The 18,532-nt window shown below is 42.8% G+C and overlaps 2 protein-coding genes across 2 annotated transcripts; one reads left to right on the forward strand and one right to left on the reverse strand.

Moving 5' to 3' along the window:
• Positions 1 to 8,149: 8,149 nt before the first annotated feature.
• Positions 8,150 to 9,973, reverse strand: mis12 (MIS12 kinetochore complex component). The gene is made up of 2 exons (XM_040168140.2): positions 9,467 to 9,973; positions 8,150 to 8,749 (listed from the first exon to the last, which is right to left on the reverse strand). Exons 1-2 carry the CDS (start codon positions 9,860 to 9,862, stop codon positions 8,480 to 8,482), a joined length of 666 nt encoding a protein of 221 aa, XP_040024074.1. The 5' UTR covers positions 9,863 to 9,973; the 3' UTR covers positions 8,150 to 8,479.
• Positions 9,974 to 10,779: 806 nt separating this feature from the next.
• Positions 10,780 to 17,753, forward strand: ppm1g (protein phosphatase, Mg2+/Mn2+ dependent, 1G). The gene is made up of 14 exons (XM_040167339.2): positions 10,780 to 10,974; positions 11,247 to 11,383; positions 11,874 to 11,943; positions 12,131 to 12,216; positions 12,641 to 12,770; positions 13,029 to 13,140; positions 13,631 to 13,821; positions 13,960 to 14,135; positions 14,214 to 14,336; positions 14,885 to 14,987; positions 15,090 to 15,221; positions 15,412 to 15,541; positions 15,639 to 15,738; positions 15,970 to 17,753. Exons 2-14 carry the CDS (start codon positions 11,273 to 11,275, stop codon positions 16,153 to 16,155), a joined length of 1,650 nt encoding a protein of 549 aa, XP_040023273.1. The 5' UTR covers positions 10,780 to 10,974; positions 11,247 to 11,272; the 3' UTR covers positions 16,156 to 17,753.
• Positions 17,754 to 18,532: the final 779 nt, after the last annotated feature.

Raw genomic sequence — 18,532 nt, forward strand, 5'->3', positions numbered from 1 at the left:
ATTTAAAATCCTCATTTAGTGGCTCATATATGTTGGTAATTGTTCTTGCTCAGGCTGCACCAAACTGGCTTCCTGCCTCTGATTACTCATTTTGGGATTGAAACTTAAAATACATTTTAGATTTTCTTATTTCAACTGCTTTCCCGTTCAAATTGGAAACAAAAATCTTACGTCAAGATAACTTGAGACGTGAAGCTTTTATATGATATCACTTTACAGCTTGTGTTACTCCTGAGTCAACACAATTTCAATGTTCAATTTTGTGTATTTGCAGTTTCTTTCTCATTAGTTTCTTTGCAAAGTTCTCTCCGCTTTTTACCATCAACATTAATGTTTTGTAACAACTTTTCTCAATGCCATAAATCTACATTCTGAATTGTGGTTTCCTGTTTGTCTGCAACCAGGCTTGCTGGTTCACTCATTTACACTTATTTATAAAAGGTGTAGTCAGCTTATAGGAACACACCCTTCTCCTCAATGTGGCCATTCATGATGGCCAGACAAATTAAACAACAAATTCACACAATAATAAATCCCAATTCATCCCATGAGGGTAAAAAAGAAGAACAGCTGATGAGAACAAATGTCGCTGTGTTCACTGTGTGTGTTCACGAGGGAACAGTCATCACTTAAATCAATTGAGACATCACTAGGTTGCCAAATTTTATAGACAGAAATTTAGGTTGCCAGGTCTGATCTTTTGAGACGAGAGGTGTGGTCGAGACCCACTAAAGTGTGCTGTGGGATGTTTCTGTGATTAGGCTCTGTGTCTCTGTGTGTATGGTCTTTGTTTTCATGTGTGTGGTGTGTATGTGTGGGAATGGACCCTGGTCTGACTTGTTGATTAATGGCCAGTGTGTGTATGTGTGAAAACGCTCTCAGTCCTGTTTCCATGCTAATGAGTAGCAGCAGATGGGAGAGAGGAGACTCGACCAACAATGAACAAACACACCAGCAGCCGCACAATTTTAAAAAACCAAAGAGACCCTCCTGTTGGGTTTCTTTCCTCACATACACCCTGATATTGTGCCTTTAGGCACATGGACACTGAACGCACTCATCTTCATTCTGGATGTGATACGTGGCCATTTTCTCTTAGAACCTATTTGTAGCCTTTTAATCAAAAGCCTTTTAATCAATATCTTGTAAAGTCTGTTCCAGTTATTAAAACAGGGTAATGTTGCTTTTTAAGTACATTTGTTTGGACTTATACTTGCCTACCAAACATTCAAATATAAATGTGTAAACTGCAATTTAATTTTTTATTATGCAACAACACGGGTGCAATAGTCAGGGGAGAAGTGCTGCTAACAGGGACTTTAAAAAGAGCGCAATTGAATGATTTTTATTTGCAATATCTCTGAGCTCAGCTTAAAAAGGACTCAAATGTAAGGAACCGAAATATAAGTGTTGTTCTCTAGCATGTATGTGTGTATGTTTGTGTGTGATAACTGATTGGAGGGGGGAGGGAAGAGGGACGACAGGAAGGGGGACTATGTTGTGGAGAGGACCTGAGGACATGAGGGAAGAGGGAACAAGATGACGAAATGAAGAACGCATTCCGCGTCCATGACATCATGCACATATATCCATTTAATGAGTTTGGAGTTTGGGGAACTGTATGTGTTGTATGCGTTACCGTGGGTGTGAGCTAGTCTCTGATAATGGGCCCATTTGATTCTGTCCGTATCCCTTGTGCCCTTGAGCGTGTGTGTGTGTGTCGCATCCAGCACTGTGTGGTCCTCAGTCATTTCCTTCATTAATCAGAGTTCAGAGTTCTGCTGTCACATACTTGTGCAGAATCAGGCTGTGACACAAAGGTCCCGTAAACAATATTCAGAGCATTAATATAGCAGCAAACAACTGTTTCAGAGATGTAGTGGCGTAATGTCTACCTGAATACAGAATAAAGTCGCTCTCCTTCCATGTGTGTGTAAACTGAGTTTGCATGTGCATGTTTGTGCATGTAGGTCCCTGTTTGTTTGTGTGTTTGTTGTGCTATTTGAAGCCGCAGTGCCCAAAACAGTAATGCAGCTGCATGACATCAACCGAAATAACTGTGTTAACCCGTCAGCTCCCTGAGTTCAGCTCTGTCAGCACTATTAATGTTTGCGCTAGTTGTGCTGCTGGGGCTACTTGAACTGAATTAAACTAAATACAGTTTGACAGCCACAAATTTCTAAAGTGCCAGCCTCCCCGTTTCAAAATCGCCTCATTGTTAAGCTCGGCACAGCAAAATTGAAAGGGTGTCAATGTCAACGACGGCCCCAGAAGACCAACACATTCAAGTTACAGGATGCGACTGCTGACAAGCACCAGGCTAATGCGCCTGAGTCAAACACAAACAAATCACCGACTCACAGCCAATGTATGTACAAGGGTAGTGTGTGTGTGTGTGTGTGTGTGTGTGTGTGTGTGTGTGTGTGTGTGTGTGTGTGTGTGTGTGTGTGTGTGTGTGTGTGTGTGTGTGCAGGATAGAGACTCCTGAGGAATGCTCTCAGTGCTGTTGTAGTGGCCGTGAACAGGAAACGGATTTCCAGAGACAGGAAGTAACTTCGTTGAGAGAGGAAGTGTTTGTCAGCATCCGCCCTCAATCTGCTGGATGGGGAAGGAAGGAGAGATGGTTGGAGTGAATGGTGTGTGGGGGAGGGCAGGGGAGGGGAGGGGAGGGGGGACAAAATATACAGTTCTTTAAGAAAGAGGAGAAACAGAGTACATCGTATAATGTGGAATCTTTACTTTTTTTATATAAAAAAATGCACACTGAACTTATGATTGAAGATGAATTAGACATAATGGACATCATGAAGATCAAACCCTGCAAAGCAAAGGGAAAGCACACATGTAAATATTGACACAGACAGAAGTTGCTGCTTGGATGGAGGTTATAACATGTGTCATGCCGGCGCTCGTCCCACACTTATCACAACTCCCAAGAGTCAAAAGAGATTGTTTGAGGTGAGAGGTCAGCGGTGTGTTCCTGGATGCATGCCTGTCTTGGTAAGTAGCTGCGGTCGGTTTGCAGAGTTCAGAGCAGGAGCAACACAACAGACACACAAACATACACCCACACACACACACACCCATGTTGGATTTGTTCCCTCTGTGTTTGGTCCTCAGCACCGTTTTGTCACCATTACATCTTCTCTGGACTTGTTCCCAGCTGTCCTTTCGTCTCTACAGACAAGAAAAGACCGACTGACAGGGTGAAGAACTGCAGAGTTAAAGACAAAGATTATAACTTCTAAAAGATTAGAACTCAACACAACAGCCAACAAACACTCAGTCTGCCAATCGTTGGAGACACTGAAGTAAGGAGCTCTGTTGAGGCATGTTGTTGTAAGGGGGAAAGTTTAATGTCTGTGAATGTGTGTGTGTGTGTGTGTGTGTGTGTGTGTGTGTGTGTGTGTGTGTGTGTGTTGAGATGGCCCTCGATGGACAGATGGCCCTTTGTGACTCCTGACACCTGCCAGCTGCTGCTCTGCTCCTCTTCACCTCTTTTTCCTCCTTCTCTCACCTCTTCATCTCTTTCTCCTGCGCTGTCCTGCCTTTCTCTCTTTAACTGTTGAAAATACGCTTAGACGATCGAACACATGCCCGGTGAGCGACTTCCTGTGGGGTTACAACGACGTTTCATTACCCCACAGCGTGTGTTCTGCCAAAAGCACGGTGTCACAGTTTAAATAGCCGACATACAGTTGTTATAATTTGTCTACCTGAGTGCCAGCTGCTACTGAGCAAGGCATCTTTTAACCACTTAGAAAGACCACAGTGTAAGAAAGAAGAGTCACTGTGGTCACTTTGAGAGAAAGGTTGCACAAAGAGTGACCATTTACACACTAATGTGGCCAAAAACTGGTTTTAGAGAAAGTAGAAGTTGACAATCATGTGATCACAAGCGTTTTTCAGGATCTGGACTCGCTGGGAGAGTTTTTCTTTTCCGTGTTTGTTCTGTAAACACCATAGAATATCAACAAAACAGCAGAAAGACACTTGAAGTTGAAACCAGTCAGTGGTGGATGTTAAAGTAATCCCTGCAACATTTTCATACACGTATCTCTGTAAAGATCTCCCTTTATTGTGTGAATCCAACCTCTGGGAAAGGCACCGTAACTCATTTCATTTTCAATGTCAGACTGTGGCTTGTTGTGAATAAACGGGCTGGATAGTTACATATCTAAAAACTATTCACAAAGGCAACTAAAAGAAATTCAGAAATGGAAAATAATATCTCAAAATAATCTTGACGACGCATCAGAGAGATATTAACACAAAAAAACATATATAAATTAGCCAACAGATCAGAAATATCAGGAAAAAAATAAAATAAAGTTAATGTGAGGCAGCAGGTTTGTGTTAACAATGCTTCTTCTTGACTTTTTCCCAATGTGGGTTGACACCACACGCTTGCGAAATAAAAAGCGCGATGGAGACCACTTTGAGTCTCTTGGGGAAGCTGATGAAATGGAAGCCAGGCCGTGCGATCGCTCGCTGCTTTTCTTTCCTCCTCGGCCGTGACGTCACACGGATACAGTTGGAGGTAACGTTTGAGAGGGGAAGAGAGGCTCTGCCGCCGGGTGTTGGTTTCCCTGCTGGGAGACACGTGGGTATAAAAAAAAAAAAGGGTCTGAGTGAATTCCAGACTCACGGCCTGAGAAAACAATCCTGTCTGCGCGCCCGACCGTCACTCTCACCTCCTCTCCGTCTCCGCGCGGGACAGTCAGTCGGTGCGGGACAGCTGGCCGGCTGAGTGGGGATGCATATCTGCGTATGTGTAGGTATCTGGGTTCATGTGTGTGTGTGTGTCGCTCTCTTTGTGTGTGTGTGATCCTCAGAGGTCAGAGGCCAAGCTATGGTTCACAGAGAGCCACGTTGTTCCCCTCCTAACAGGAAGGGAGGGCACTGTCCATATGTTGTCTTCACTCACTCACTTACTCACACACACACACACACACACTTTCGCACAACTCGTATACATTGGTCAAAAATTCCAGCTTCCACACACACACACCTAGACTATTAATAAACACAAACTATTTTAAACAACTCAAAGGTCAATAAATGCATAAGAACACACAGCAGCTCACACGTTGCTGTATACCGGTTGAATAAAAAAGATTTGTCTCTATTTATATTTTAAAGCCCAGAAGAAGTGTAATAAATAGCTTCACAGGTCCCCTGTGGACCTTTTGGCCGCTGGTTGCTCTGTGGAGCAACGTTTTTACGAGTGGGTTCACATCTTGGTTGCGTGTCCCTTTGAGGCGATGCCATTGACTCACACGTGAGAGAAGCTATGCGCTTGCATTAAGAGTGAAAATCAATACAAAGGAAGGTAAAGAATGCGGGGATTCGCTTTTTATTACGATTGCTTTTGTATTATTTCTTCTTCCACAAGCTTCTGTCTGCGCCTCCCCTCGAACACAAACATTAACACGCTCACTGACACTCGTTTCTGTGTGTCCTCATATTTCTTTGTCTTTTATAGGCGTCAAACAGCATGGGGGGGGGCAGGCAAGGAAGGCAGAGTTCAGGATTTATTGTACCTTTGCACACCAACATAAAGATCAGCTGTCAGTTGAGTTCACACACGTTGTTTCTCTACATATATATCATAAGATTAGGGGTCTGGGTAGATAATGACAGGTTTATAAATTGAAGCGCCCAATATCCAAGATGAAGCTGTGACTCCTGAGAACATAATCCGAGGTTACGATCTCCTGCTCTGCAACGCTGTCCAACAAAATATGGAAAATATGGTGTTGTTTCTTCCTCTTAGTCCTCATCATTCATCCATCGTCAAACCGCTTATCCTGCACACAGGGTCGGAGGGGGGCAGGAGTCCATCCCAGCCAACTTCGGGCAATAGACGGGGTACAGCCTGGACTGGTCGCCAGCCAATCGCAGGGCCACACAGAGACATGCAAGCATTCACACTCACACATCTACGGGCAATTTAAAGTCTCCAATTAACCTGATCCCCAAAGCATGTCCTCATCATGTCAATTTAAAATGTAAAAGCAATCTACAAGGGTCTGTCATAAGTCAAAGTAAGTCAGAGGAGAAAAAAATAACCGTCCCACCACCACAGCTCCCCTGACCTGACTGGAAAAATATGAATGTTTGGTGGAAAGTGAGTAATCAATAAAGATTGAATAAGCGGAAGGAGTAAATGGTACCTACTTTATATCAACGGTGTATATTCCTAATACGATCTACTACTTCATTAGGGGTGAAACCCATCTAATGGCATACTCTTGGTGGTAGTTTATCATACTGAAGTATGATTAAAGTATGACGTATCAATGTTTTATTCTCATTATTCTTATTTGGTTCTTGATCTAGCGATAGAGTTGTGCGGGCAGATTGATTTAGGGTCTTATTAAACTACAAAAAGTCCTCGTAATACTTCTTACCCCGACATAATGCCCGATATATCCAGCACAGACCACTTGGAAGCTCTGCATCATAGAAACCACTGACGAGGGGTTCTGGATTGGATTTATAAATGATATTGCCAAGCCAAAGGGATAAAAATACTCTTCTTTGTCCGCTTGGCTCATTTCAAATAGCGTAGAGGAAACACACTCTTCAAACTGGACACAGAAAATGCTTTTGACAACTGATGTTTGATTCTCTGCCTCAAACCAAAAAAATAGCTCCAAATGAGTATCATTTACATCCTGTAAGATGATTTTTCCCAGAAGCCACTGCTCCACCGGCACAGACAGAAATGGTGAGTTCTTCTCACACCTCTCCATCTGCGCTGATCACATCTCCAGTTAATCACAACAGGCACACACACACACACACACACACAGACACACACAAAGACTTCAGGAATGTTAAAACAAATGTTTAGTGTTTACACTGCACCTCCTGTTTTCTTTTAGTTGCAATTGTTGTTTGGGGCTGTAAATGTCAACATGTCAGTAACAACAATCACAGCAAAATGAATTATCCAAAAAATGTGTGTATATTTGTACTTAAAGTGTTATTCTATTCAAGGGCAACAGACACCTGCTGGCTGTTGCATTTTGAAAATCAGAACCTGGTTTATTGCCAATTATTATTTCACTTAATCAAAGGGAATTTAACATAAAAATAATGTAACAGACAATGTTACTTATCCAAAAACCAAGGAACATAAAAGTACAATATTACAAAAAATATATAACAATATCAAATGTATCCATTCCAAATACAGTAATATTTGTATTTATAGAGCGAAGTATTATTTTTTCACTTGCCCATGAGTCTGGAGTTCAGAGGCTGTAGCAGCATCTTTCAACTCCAAACCATCTCAACATTCTGCCCCTTTAATCTCTTTGAGTAGCCTGACCGAAGATGACAGCGACAATAAGTGAACTAATACGTCAGCAGTCAAACTCTATTATCATCCATAAAATACATGTTTCTCACAGATAATGTTGCTGTCTGGAGAGAAGGTTGCAAGAAGATATTAAAGACACATGTTTAAACTGCTGTGAACCGTGTGATGCCTCCGACTGCACGAGACAAATAGATGAGCATTAGCGCCGCCTACAGCCCAACACACAACTGTGAAAACACAGCGTTTTAGTGTGAAGGGGAGGAGAAATTATTAAAACCATTATATTGATATATTTTTCATGTATAACTCTGTATGCTGAACAGAAAATAATTAATCTGAACCCTAAAGAAATTACCGTGAAACACTTCTCAGAAATGAAATAGTGGAGGTGAAGAAAATAAAACTTCCCACACAAGTAATTTTGACCCATGTATTTCTAAACATTAGCTATAGCTCAGTTACATTCAAGTGGCCAAGTAAGCCCCAATACCAGCATCTGAGAAAGTAGCTTTTTATTTGCACAGATATTTTTGCCCCAAATGTGAATAATGACTACTGATGTTGTACTTATTCGGTTTGCATTGTTAACATGTAGAGAACGCCCTCTGCTGGGTATTCCCTGTAGCTCTCCAGACGGTGGACACAATATGATGAACACCTAAAATGCTATCCAATAAAAGAAGTATCACCACCAACCCAGTAATGAGCCAATACAAGAAAATAAGACGTTAGGGAGAAGGGTTTTTGAGACAGTGATGAGGGAATGTGGCCCAGTAATGACAGAAAGTAACCAAGTTAAAAATCAGCTTAAGCGACAGATATATTCATTTGCTTTATTATTTACATTACATTTACAAACGTAAACTAGAACTCGTGTCAGCCGGCATTGCTGTTGAGCACTGTTTATGAAGTACATTTGGGATTATCTGCATCTTCTTCTCACAGGGAATGAATGCGGTTTTCTTTACAAGTGGCCAAAAGTTACCGTCATACTCGGAAAAAAGAAGAAGCTGTTTTCAGGTTGGCCAAAAGGTCCTGTAGAAGCCTTGCCCTTGAGGAAAAGAGAGGTCTGCTGTTCTCCAATATCCACTTACATTGTAACACGAATTCATTGATGATATGAACAATTTAAACGAATCTGAGTTCAGTTCATGGAGGCGCCTTGTTGCAGACCTCTCCAACTGCATCCTGCAGCTTCTTGACAGACTCCATCACCAGCTGGAAGCTGTCGTGGAAGCTGCCGTTACCTTCCTTCACCCAGGCGGCCTGGAGCTCTCTGACCCACGCCAGAATCCCATCCAGCTGTTTCTGCACCTCCCTCTGCTCCTCCAGCTCGGCTAGCAGGGCCTGCCGCGCACATACTTCTGCCTCGTAGGCACTCTGGAGGTCGGCAAGGGACGACTCCAGCCTCAGCACCTCCTGGATGGAGCATGAACACCGTAGAACCACGGACAGACACATTGGTGGGAGTGAAACATATTCTGTAACAAATGCACTGTAGGATGAAATATAATGACCAATGATGATTAAACTCTAAACAAACTGGAGCAGCAGGAAAAATGACTTGTCTTCTGCATAAAAACCTGTCATCATCTGACTCTAGTTTTATACTTGGATCATGAACTGAACAAAACATTGTGGAATATAAACCCTGTAATATAACACCGATTAGTGTTGTAAATACATGATTTTACATGAAAAACTCTTGACAGTTTTGAACAGAACATTTTTACAGTTTCTAAATAACTTCAAATATGTGAACTTGTGGTGACTGTATGTCATTTTTAGAACTTGTTACTCTTAACCATCAAATAAACACCAACAAAGATTGTAAATGAACGGACTATACCAGCCAGTGTTCATATATGGCTTCTATAGAGGTAATTGTGTAATGGTATCCAGGAAAAGGAAGATCAAGTGTCATAACACTAATGTACAGAGATTAAGCCTTAGCTGGATTTTTTCTTTTTAAACACATTAAGATTAACCCTACATGGTCCAAATATTTACACCAATGTAAAGTATTTGTGAGTTAAATTAACGTTACAAGGGCTAAATAAAGCACCGGTAAGTCCGACTCGACATATAACGTCATAATAAGGTCTTAATAACAATCCGTGGTCGACCTGCTCGCACCTGGATGTGTTGCGGGTAGGTCTTGTGTAACTGGTCCTCGGGCAGCAGGACGCTCGGCGGCACGGAGAAGCATCGCTCGGTCAGCAGCGCTTCCATCCGCTCGGCCAGCAGCTTGAAGCGCTCATCGAGGAACCGCTGCAGCTTCCGGCTGCACTCCCGGGCCCGGGCCCGGAGCAGCTCCTCGGATTCGGCGGACTCTCCTCTGCCGAGCTGCCGGACGCACACCTTCTCCACGACGGGTAAAATGTCGTACAGGCAGTCCTGGAAGGCGCTGTAGACCCGCAACATACAAGTCTGCGGGGTGAACCCGAAAAACTGTGTCTCGTACAATTTTAGAGTCGACGGAGGGACGTTGTCCGCCTCCTCGTCGGCTTCTACGCGGGCGTCCGTCGCCATCTTTTCCCAGGCTTCCCGCGCTCTGTTGAATCTATGGAAGTTTATTTTTTTCTTCTTCGTGTACTGTTTTTGGCAGTTGTCAAACAACGAACTGGTCCCTTGTCGCCATCTGCTGGTGTACCTCCAGGAGCACCATCGAAAGCAAAGCCAGATGCTGCCAACAGGGTTTAAAAAGGTGATAAAATATGAATAAAATATGGACATTACATTACATGACATGTCATTTAGCGGACGCCTTTATCCAAAGCGACGTACAATAATTGCATTCAACCATAGGGTACAAACTCAGGAGAACAAGAAACAAGAAAGTGCAATTTCCTCAAATAAGCCAATTTACAATTTGCTATAGATGAGTGACGTTACAAGTACAATTTAAGTGCTACAATGTGTTAGTCTTTAGTCGAGGTAGAGTCTGAACAGGTGTGTCTTTAGTTTGCGGCGGAAGATGTGAAGGCTCTCTGCGGTCCTGGTGTCTTCAGAGAGCTCGTTCCACCATTTCGGCGCAAGGACAGCAAAGAGTCGTGATCTAGTCTACAAATCTACCAATAGGTTGGTAGACGTATGTCTGTATGTGTGCATGTAGTTATAAATCAAACAAAATAAATGAAACATGAAACTACCACACCTCAGATTAGACAAAACGGCCTACTGACCCCATTTATTTTAGGGTTTGAGAATTTTAAAGAAACAATTGTGGACATGGTATTTATCATTCTAATAATCTATAATAATATATAGTTTCATTTGTATTTATCATTGTTTTTTAAAAGTAAACGTATGGACGTAAAATGACTCAAATGGACTGTGTATTTTTTAACACACATGTTGAATTTAAATGTTTTTAATTGATTAGAAAATTCGTTTTTAATTAAAATTCAAATAAATACATTTCTGTTTAAAAATAAAGATGTATTTGTTTTACGTTAACTGAAACACGCCCACTTGATGGAACGAAATGGTCTTGCGCATGCGCGTACGCTCCCTTCCTCTCCAGCTCCTCTGGGGTCTGCCTTGTTGATAGCGGCTTTTGCTTTCACACGTGCAATCTCTTCTATGCGAAGCTCTCTCTCGTTGGTATCCGATTACAAACTCATCCTGCTCATTCCGAATAGGTAAATTAAACGTTACAATTGTGTCTGATCTTTGTACAACTGCGCAGAGTGGGGGAGGGGGCAGAGGTTAGGGCTGGAAGTTCAGCTAGCTGTGTATTAGCATGCCGATGTTAGCAAGCTAACGCGTATACTTTTTGTTGTGGCGTTGCTAACGTTAGCTAGCTAGCAACTAACGTTAGCTAAAGTCTGACAAAAGTAACGTTAGCTAACTTGGTTGTGTCTCTATCTGTGAGGCTAACACGGGACGTTTCCTTCTGCCGTGTTCATTACAGGTGCAAAGCCATAGCAACCGACGACCATGGGGGCTTATCTGTCGCAACCCAACACGACCAAGACCTCATCCGATGGCGGCAACAGTAACATGAGCTACGGCTACTCTGCCATGCAGGGCTGGCGCGTCTCCATGGAGGTAACTAAGGCGGAAAACCGGATCAAAGACCACCAAGGGTCCGCTTGTTGAACAGAACGTAGAGGGGATTTGATTCGAGCTGTAAATGGCGGGACATGGGGGTTGAGGCCTCTTTTCGTAGGTGTCTTCGCATAGGGCCGGTTGTGATATTCCCACAGTAGAGTGTGTAGTTTCCCGCAACTGTCGTGGATTAACTTGTATCCATATTTCATTCACATGCAGTTTTTGGTAGGCTGAGTTGCAATCAGCAACTATAGAATGACGATGTTAAATGCATAAAAGTAACGTTAATCCAATTCTCAAACGTGGATATAGCGAAAGGCTCATCAATAGATTGCAGTTGTTAAACGACTGTCTGGGTTGACCATTTTGTTTGATATATTTAACCAAAAGAGAGAATTCTGAATGCAATGATTTTGACGTTTCAGAATGTTATGTAAACTTTCATATTGTCCATATTATAATTTTTCCCCCTTTGGTTGTGCTACAGGATGCTCACAATTGTATCCCAGAATTTGATGAAGAAACAGCCATGTTTTCGGTGTATGACGGACACGGAGGTAAGCGTGTTGCACTCTGTTCTCTGTATATTATTTATTATTATCAGGATAGATTGTGGCATATTATGTTAGCACTTACATACAATGATTTTTTTACCTGATCCTGATATGGACACTACGCACAAATTCGCCTTTTTTTTGTTCTACACACCTACTGAGAACTTTTTCAACCTGCTGTACTATTTAGGTGAGGAGGTGGCTCTGTACTGTTCAAAGTACCTTCCTGACATCATCAAGCAGCAGAAGGCTTACAAAGATGGCAAACTTCAAAAGGTGAGATGGCACAAACTGACTTGGAACAGAAGCTGAAACTAAATATATAGAAATAGGAAAAGCTGAGATTAATAATTACAATTAATAAGAAAGTATCCGTATACACACTAGTAGTGTGAGTAATGTTAGTATCAGTATTAATAGTATTTGAAGGTGCAATCAGTATTTCAACAAAACGCTTCATTCTGAGCGTCATGGGTACGGTACAGATAATTATTGAGGGTTTTATTTTGATGTGATGATACGTGAAGTTTTAGCAGATGTCTGCTGCTCGACAGCTGTAGTTGCTAGTTAGGTGTTGGTGAAGGCGATGTATTCTGAGTGGTAACCATTTGTGCTCCCTCCAACAGTACTGACCTATTTAAAACACTGAATGGAACACATTACACCAATGACTGGACTCCCCTTTGCATGATGTTTCCAGGCTCTGGAGGATGCCTTCTTGGCCATCGACAGCAGTATGACCACCGAGGAGGTCATCAAGGAGCTCGTCCAGATTGCTGGGCGTCCCACTGAGCAGCCACCAGTTCCAAAGGTGTCAGAAGAGGACGATTGTGAGTACACCCCCAACAATGAGATGTGTTGTAATGCTTGACGTGTTGTGAGGAGCCCATTACAAAGCACATTCATGGTAGAACGGACTGGGAGTATTGACATAGAGCAACATGAAACATGGAGTCATTATGACCACAAGAATACAAAGAACTCAAAATGACCTGAAGTGCTTATGCTGCACGTAGTTTAGAACCAGGAATGTCAAATTCCATTTATGTCATTATCTAAATGTTTTGATGTTTCTTCCCTCCTTTCAGTGGACACAGAGGAGGCTGCTTTACTGCACGAGGAAGCCACAATGACCATCGAGGAGCTGCTGGTACGCTATGGCCAGAACCTCAATGCAGTCAAGCATGCAGCTGCCATCAGGTAATCATACACACTTTTTATTTTCACAAAGGAGACCAAAAGGGCCAATGAAGAAGTGTACTTTGGGACTTTAAAGATTCCGTCAAATTTCCGTGATAAGTTCCTTTTTGCTAAATGAGGTGACCTCAAACAAGTCGGCTCGTGCAGTAATCACAGATTTGTATGAGTCTTGTCTTTCTGGCTATCTATAGCTGACATAATACTGATTACTGTATTACGTCCTCCCTATTTAGATGCAAATCATACATCACATTAAGGAAGTAGTGATAGTAAAGCATGACTTTCTGTATTCAGACACATTTTTATGTTGTCTGTATATTTGAATGACTTTAAGAACAATTAAATCAACTAAAAGCCAGAAACGTCTTTCTAGGCTTTAGTAACTCAGAGTCCAGCGTTCTGCGTTTGTTGTGTAAAACTACAGTAGTAAATAAGACTTATGTGCTTGGCTGTTTTTTGTGTGTTTTTTTGCCTCTGTGTTCTTTCTTAGTGCGGCAGCTAAGAAAGCGTCCTCGCAGGCGGAGGCCACCGGAGACAAAGAGGAAGTTGGGAAGGCACAGAAGGATGGGGTAAATGGAGAGGTGGAGGAGAGCAATGGGAAGGCGAAGAAAGGCGAAGGAGCTGCATGCGGGTCGAAGCTGCGAGCCTGTCGGAGAACAGGAGGGGAAGGCAGCGGTTCAGGTACGCAGCTGAGATTTCTTTAACAACTATGTTGTTGTCCTCCAACAGACAACCATGGAGAAAAGGGGCCTTGGGTTACTGTTCTATTTTAAAACTAATTGTAGAATTTAAAGGCCATAACCAACTTCTTCTCCACAGCGGACTGTGGGGGTTCAGGAAGCGCCAACGGAGAAGAAAAGGCTGGTAAAGCAGAGGGAGACGCAGGTCCCTCCTGCTCCTCTCTGTCCACTAAGGAGGCAGCCGATTCCAAGTCCAGGTTCTTTGAAGACAGCGAGGAGTCTGAGGAGGGAGAAGAGGAGGGCAGCGAGGAAGAGGTGAGAAGCAGGAAACCCGAATAGAGCAATTTGAAAGAACTGAAACTTTGTATCTCACCGCAACTGTTTTTTAATAAGGATGGCAGCGAAGAGGGTGACAGCAGTGAGCTCGAAGAAGAGGATACAGACGAGGGAGAAGACTCTGAAGAGGAAGAGGGGGAGGAGGAAATGTGCCTGCCTGGAATGGATGGCAAGGAGGAGGTGTGTACAATGGAGATTGTAACTAAACACACTTCAACAGTGTGCAGTGGCTTAAAGACTTATTTACCACCAGGGGTTGAAAGAGGCATTTCAATGAAAATGTCATTTGGTTGAAGCTGTACAAAATATTCATATTAGATTCAAAACAATTTGGGCTTTGGCATTTATTTACATTTTAGTCTAAATATCACTTTAGATTTCGGGCTGACGGTTAATTGTCCGGTGCATGAGACCAATAAACATAGATGTTGGTTTACAGCATCATACGGTAAAAAATGGATAAAATGTTATATTTTTAAGAGATCTATAATCATTGTGACATTAGAGGCGTGGAAAACAATGCTGTGGGTCTGGAGTTAATGTCGATATAATATAAATGATGCCGTCAATTTCTTGTTTGAACACCTCCTAGTTGACATTTATCACCAAAAAATGCTCATTGTTCAGTTCATTCTTTGTTAAAGACGAGTCTACCTTTTTAACCTTGATGTCATGCATGGTGGAGGTCTCAACAGTGCATCACGTCTCCAATGTTCATATCTTCGCAGCCGGGGTCGGACAGCGGCACCACAGCCGTCGTAGCTCTGATTCGGGGGAAACAGCTGATCGTGGCCAATGCTGGGGACTCTCGCTGCGTGGTGTCTGAGCGTGGTAGGTCACACTGATGACGTGTTGTGCTGCTGTAGCCAACGGTAAAGGAGCAGATCTCTCAATAAGGGGCTCGGCAGTCATTTATTACATTTTGTGTTGTAGGCAAAGCTGTCGACATGTCGTACGACCACAAGCCAGAAGATGAGGTGGAACTCGCTCGCATCAAAAATGCTGGAGGGAAAGTGACAATGGATGGACGGGTCAACGGTGGACTTAATCTCTCCAGAGCTATTGGTAAGGAATACTTAAATACTGTGTGACTTTCAGATTACTACCACCAGCACTGCTGTTTATTACAGCAGATCTTGTTCAAGAATGAAATAAAAATTGGTGGGAGTTTCTAAATGTCTGCATGCGCTTCTGCTTTTGAGTCTACTTCCCCCTCTGAGCAGAATGAGTTTCTAACTTGGGCTCTGACTCTCAGGTGATCACTTCTACAAGAGGAACAAGGCTCTGCCTGCAGAGGAGCAGATGATTTCTTCGATGCCGGACGTCAAAGTTCTGACCCTTAACGACGATCACGACTTCATGGTCATTGCTTGCGACGGCATCTGGTGAGCTTTATTGGCAGTTTAGACCTGTACTCTATTATTTGTATTCATAATAAACCCTAGTCTTAAATCTGAAAGTTAACACGCGTGTTGTGTGCAGGAATGTGTTGAGCAGTCAGGAGGTGGTGGACTTCGTCAGCGAGCGGATCAAACCGGACAAGAGCGGCAATGTCAGACTCCTCTCATCCATAGTGGAAGAGGTGAGCGAGGGCTCCTGATTCACATTTAATGCATTCATAGATCATGCCACTCCCAAGATGGCGGCCCCTGCCATGTTGGCATTAAGAGGGAGGATGACGACGACGCTGCTATTGTTGTGGATGTAATGTACTATGGGTTGTTTTTTATCCATAGTTGACTCTGGTACCGTGCGCTTCTCGTGAATACGTGTACTTTTTTTGAAACCTGAAACCCTGCATGTCCTCTGGCAGCTGTTGGAGCACTGTTTGGCTCCCGACACATCTGGCGACGGGACAGGCTGTGACAACATGACCTGCATCATCATCACCCTGCGGCCACACCCATCCACCGCTCAGCCAGACGACACGAAGAAGAGGAAGAGCCAGGAGGAGGCAGAGGAGAACGGAAAAGATGGCAAAAAGGCTAAAAGCAACTAAAGGAAAGGGAAGCCGTGCCAGAGGGAGCAGCTGGTCCGAGGCCACCCAGAAGCACCAGAGACACGTTCTGTTTAATCCTTAGCTCACAAACACGGTTTCACCCTAAAACCGATGTTCATTGCTACACGTAAGATCGGCTGAACTAAGATCAGTGTATTTTTTTTCCCCTCCTGTTTAAAGCCAATTCTCCCATTAACTCGCCCCCACATTTCCAGTTTATTTCTTGGAAAGAAGCTGGACACATGTTTCGTCCCTAAATGAATAATTAAATAATAATATTAAACAATTCCCGGGCACCGTGAATAGCCCGGTATTTGTAACTAGAAGGAATCGTTAGGACGAGGCAGACGTTCACCGCTCTGTTATTGTTCAGATGTTCGTCCACGCAACATGGCGGCCTCACCCTTTGGTTGCAGTGGAAGTTTGAGGGTGGCTCTCGTGACCGGCTGCCGATCCCACTCTAAAGTGTAACTCGAACGCTTTGTTGCAGCTTTTCAGTATGTAGCCACACAATGCCCCCTACGGGTCGTCGCATTACACGGCATTCATTGTTTCTCAAAGTGCCATTTAAACAGAACATGAATTCCTTTCTTATAGGCACCATATCGCATCCTCAAATTAATCGAAACCAGAGCAAGGACCCGAAATGGCTGCAGTTAGATTTGCCGTGATAACGGTAGAGAAAGTGATTAAATGAGAGGATATTAGTGTCTTTTGTAGTCGAGATTGACGATGCGGCCAAAGTGCGCTTGTTAGTCCAGAGTTAAATTGAATGTGTTGCTTCCCTGATTCAGTGAGCAAGAGGGGCCGAAGGATTAGCGGTACCAGTCCAGTGGCTCTTGTTTGCCATTTTATAATTTCCCCCCGTATTAGCACCCATTCATTATTTCTTTCATTCTTGCTGATCACACAATAACCAAACAATACACCGCCACCCCCCCCCCCCCCCCCCCCCCCCCATTCCTGCTTTGTGTCTAATTAAATCTGTAAATGTCCAGATGAGATGCCGGAGGCTTCGTGGGCTTGTATACTTTTCCTCTGTAGGATCTGATAGCAGGAATCGAGCAGAGGTAGCGAGGTAGTGAGTGACGGTCCACCGTTCTCTGCTCTCCCCTGTTTCTGTTGTAACAACCTTTTAAGATCCTCTTTAGAACATGTTTTAAGTATAAACGTATTTCCACTCAAATGTTTGTTTGTTTTTGTTGATGATACATTTGTTGTTGACTGGTGATCTTATAAGGAAAACATTTGTGAGCACACGCTGAAAATGCCCTGACGCTAAACTGTAGATGATGCACAATGTTACTCTTTGAGTGGAAATACAATTTAAACTTAAGAGCACTAAGACAGTGTAGCTGTTGAGAATAACTGTCTTTATTTGCAGATGTCATTAAAACCACATTGTGTGACTGTAATTTTGTTTCTAGTGAACTATCTTGTCACCATGACCTTTTTTTCTGTACATAGTTTTTTCAATACTTGTAATTGAAGAAAAATGTTTTCTCTTCGTAATTGTGGGTCAATGTGACATTTTTGGTGCATACTCTTTTGACACCGGTATGTAAGTACATACAAATACATTTTTTAAATAATGACAACCGTTTTCCTGTGTTTATTTAAAACAATAAGGGCACAATTCTCAGGTTTTTAATGGGTTTTGGGGGTTACTGCAAGATTCTATCCCTAAACTTTTAGGATGCCAATCAATCTTAATTTGATTGATTCAGAATGCAGCATCCAGTTCTAACACATATATCAGCTTAAAGACTTCAGTGTTGTGGATAGTTAGAAAACTAAGGATTACAGTATTGTTTTAAATGCTGCCTAAGAACAATAAAGATTAATTCAATACAAAGTAGCCTAGATAATACAAACTAATATATTTTCTCTTGTATTATACACAATGTAATGGGAGAAATGGTCACATTACTTTTATGCATCTTATGTTCTCTAATGTTAAAGAAATACACTAAAAAGTCCTAACTTATATTTTTCAATTTTCTGTAATCATTTGTCTTCGCTGCTCCTCTTGGGATCAATGCTTTTATCTTCTGTTAAAAACATTGAAACTGATGCTAAATGAGAAGTTATGGGATCTCCCCCATTAAGTCTGTCATTTACTGGTTTGGTTCTTTGTAAGACAAAGTCCTGCAGATGGCAGCAGAATGAATGTGACGTGCTGTTCCATCCTTTAAAGCCTGAGAGGTGGTCGTGTGGGCGAAGAGCCGGGCGGAGCGCTCAACCGCGGAATTCACCCGGCTCACACTCCCTCAACCGACAATTACCCCATTTCAACCAAATAATCGCTATTTGCACCCTATGGCACGTGAGCAGAGTCCTGAAGAAGCAGAGGGACTGCTGTGCTTTAAAGGTCCAG

This window comes from Gasterosteus aculeatus, chromosome 12 (genome assembly GCF_964276395.1).
Source record: "Gasterosteus aculeatus chromosome 12, fGasAcu3.hap1.1, whole genome shotgun sequence".
In the NCBI taxonomy this organism is placed as follows: Eukaryota; Metazoa; Chordata; class Actinopteri; order Perciformes; family Gasterosteidae; genus Gasterosteus; species Gasterosteus aculeatus.

What these genes read in the sequence shown, in the direction of transcription:
- mis12 (XM_040168140.2), bottom strand. Translation starts at nt 9,862, where the DNA reads ATGGCGACGGACGCCCGCGTAGAAGCCGACGAGGAGGCGGACAACGTC. An exon ending in CCTACCCGCAACACATCCAG is followed by an intron (nt 8,750 to 9,466) that starts GTGCGAGCAGGT and finishes TGCTCCATCCAG; the next exon opens with GAGGTGCTGAGGCTGGAGTC.
- ppm1g (XM_040167339.2), top strand. Translation starts at nt 11,273, where the DNA reads ATGGGGGCTTATCTGTCGCAACCCAACACGACCAAGACCTCATCCGAT. An exon ending in AAGATGGCAAACTTCAAAAG is followed by an intron (nt 12,217 to 12,640) that starts GTGAGATGGCAC and finishes TGATGTTTCCAG; the next exon opens with GCTCTGGAGGATGCCTTCTT. An exon ending in GAATGGATGGCAAGGAGGAG is followed by an intron (nt 14,337 to 14,884) that starts GTGTGTACAATG and finishes ATATCTTCGCAG; the next exon opens with CCGGGGTCGGACAGCGGCAC.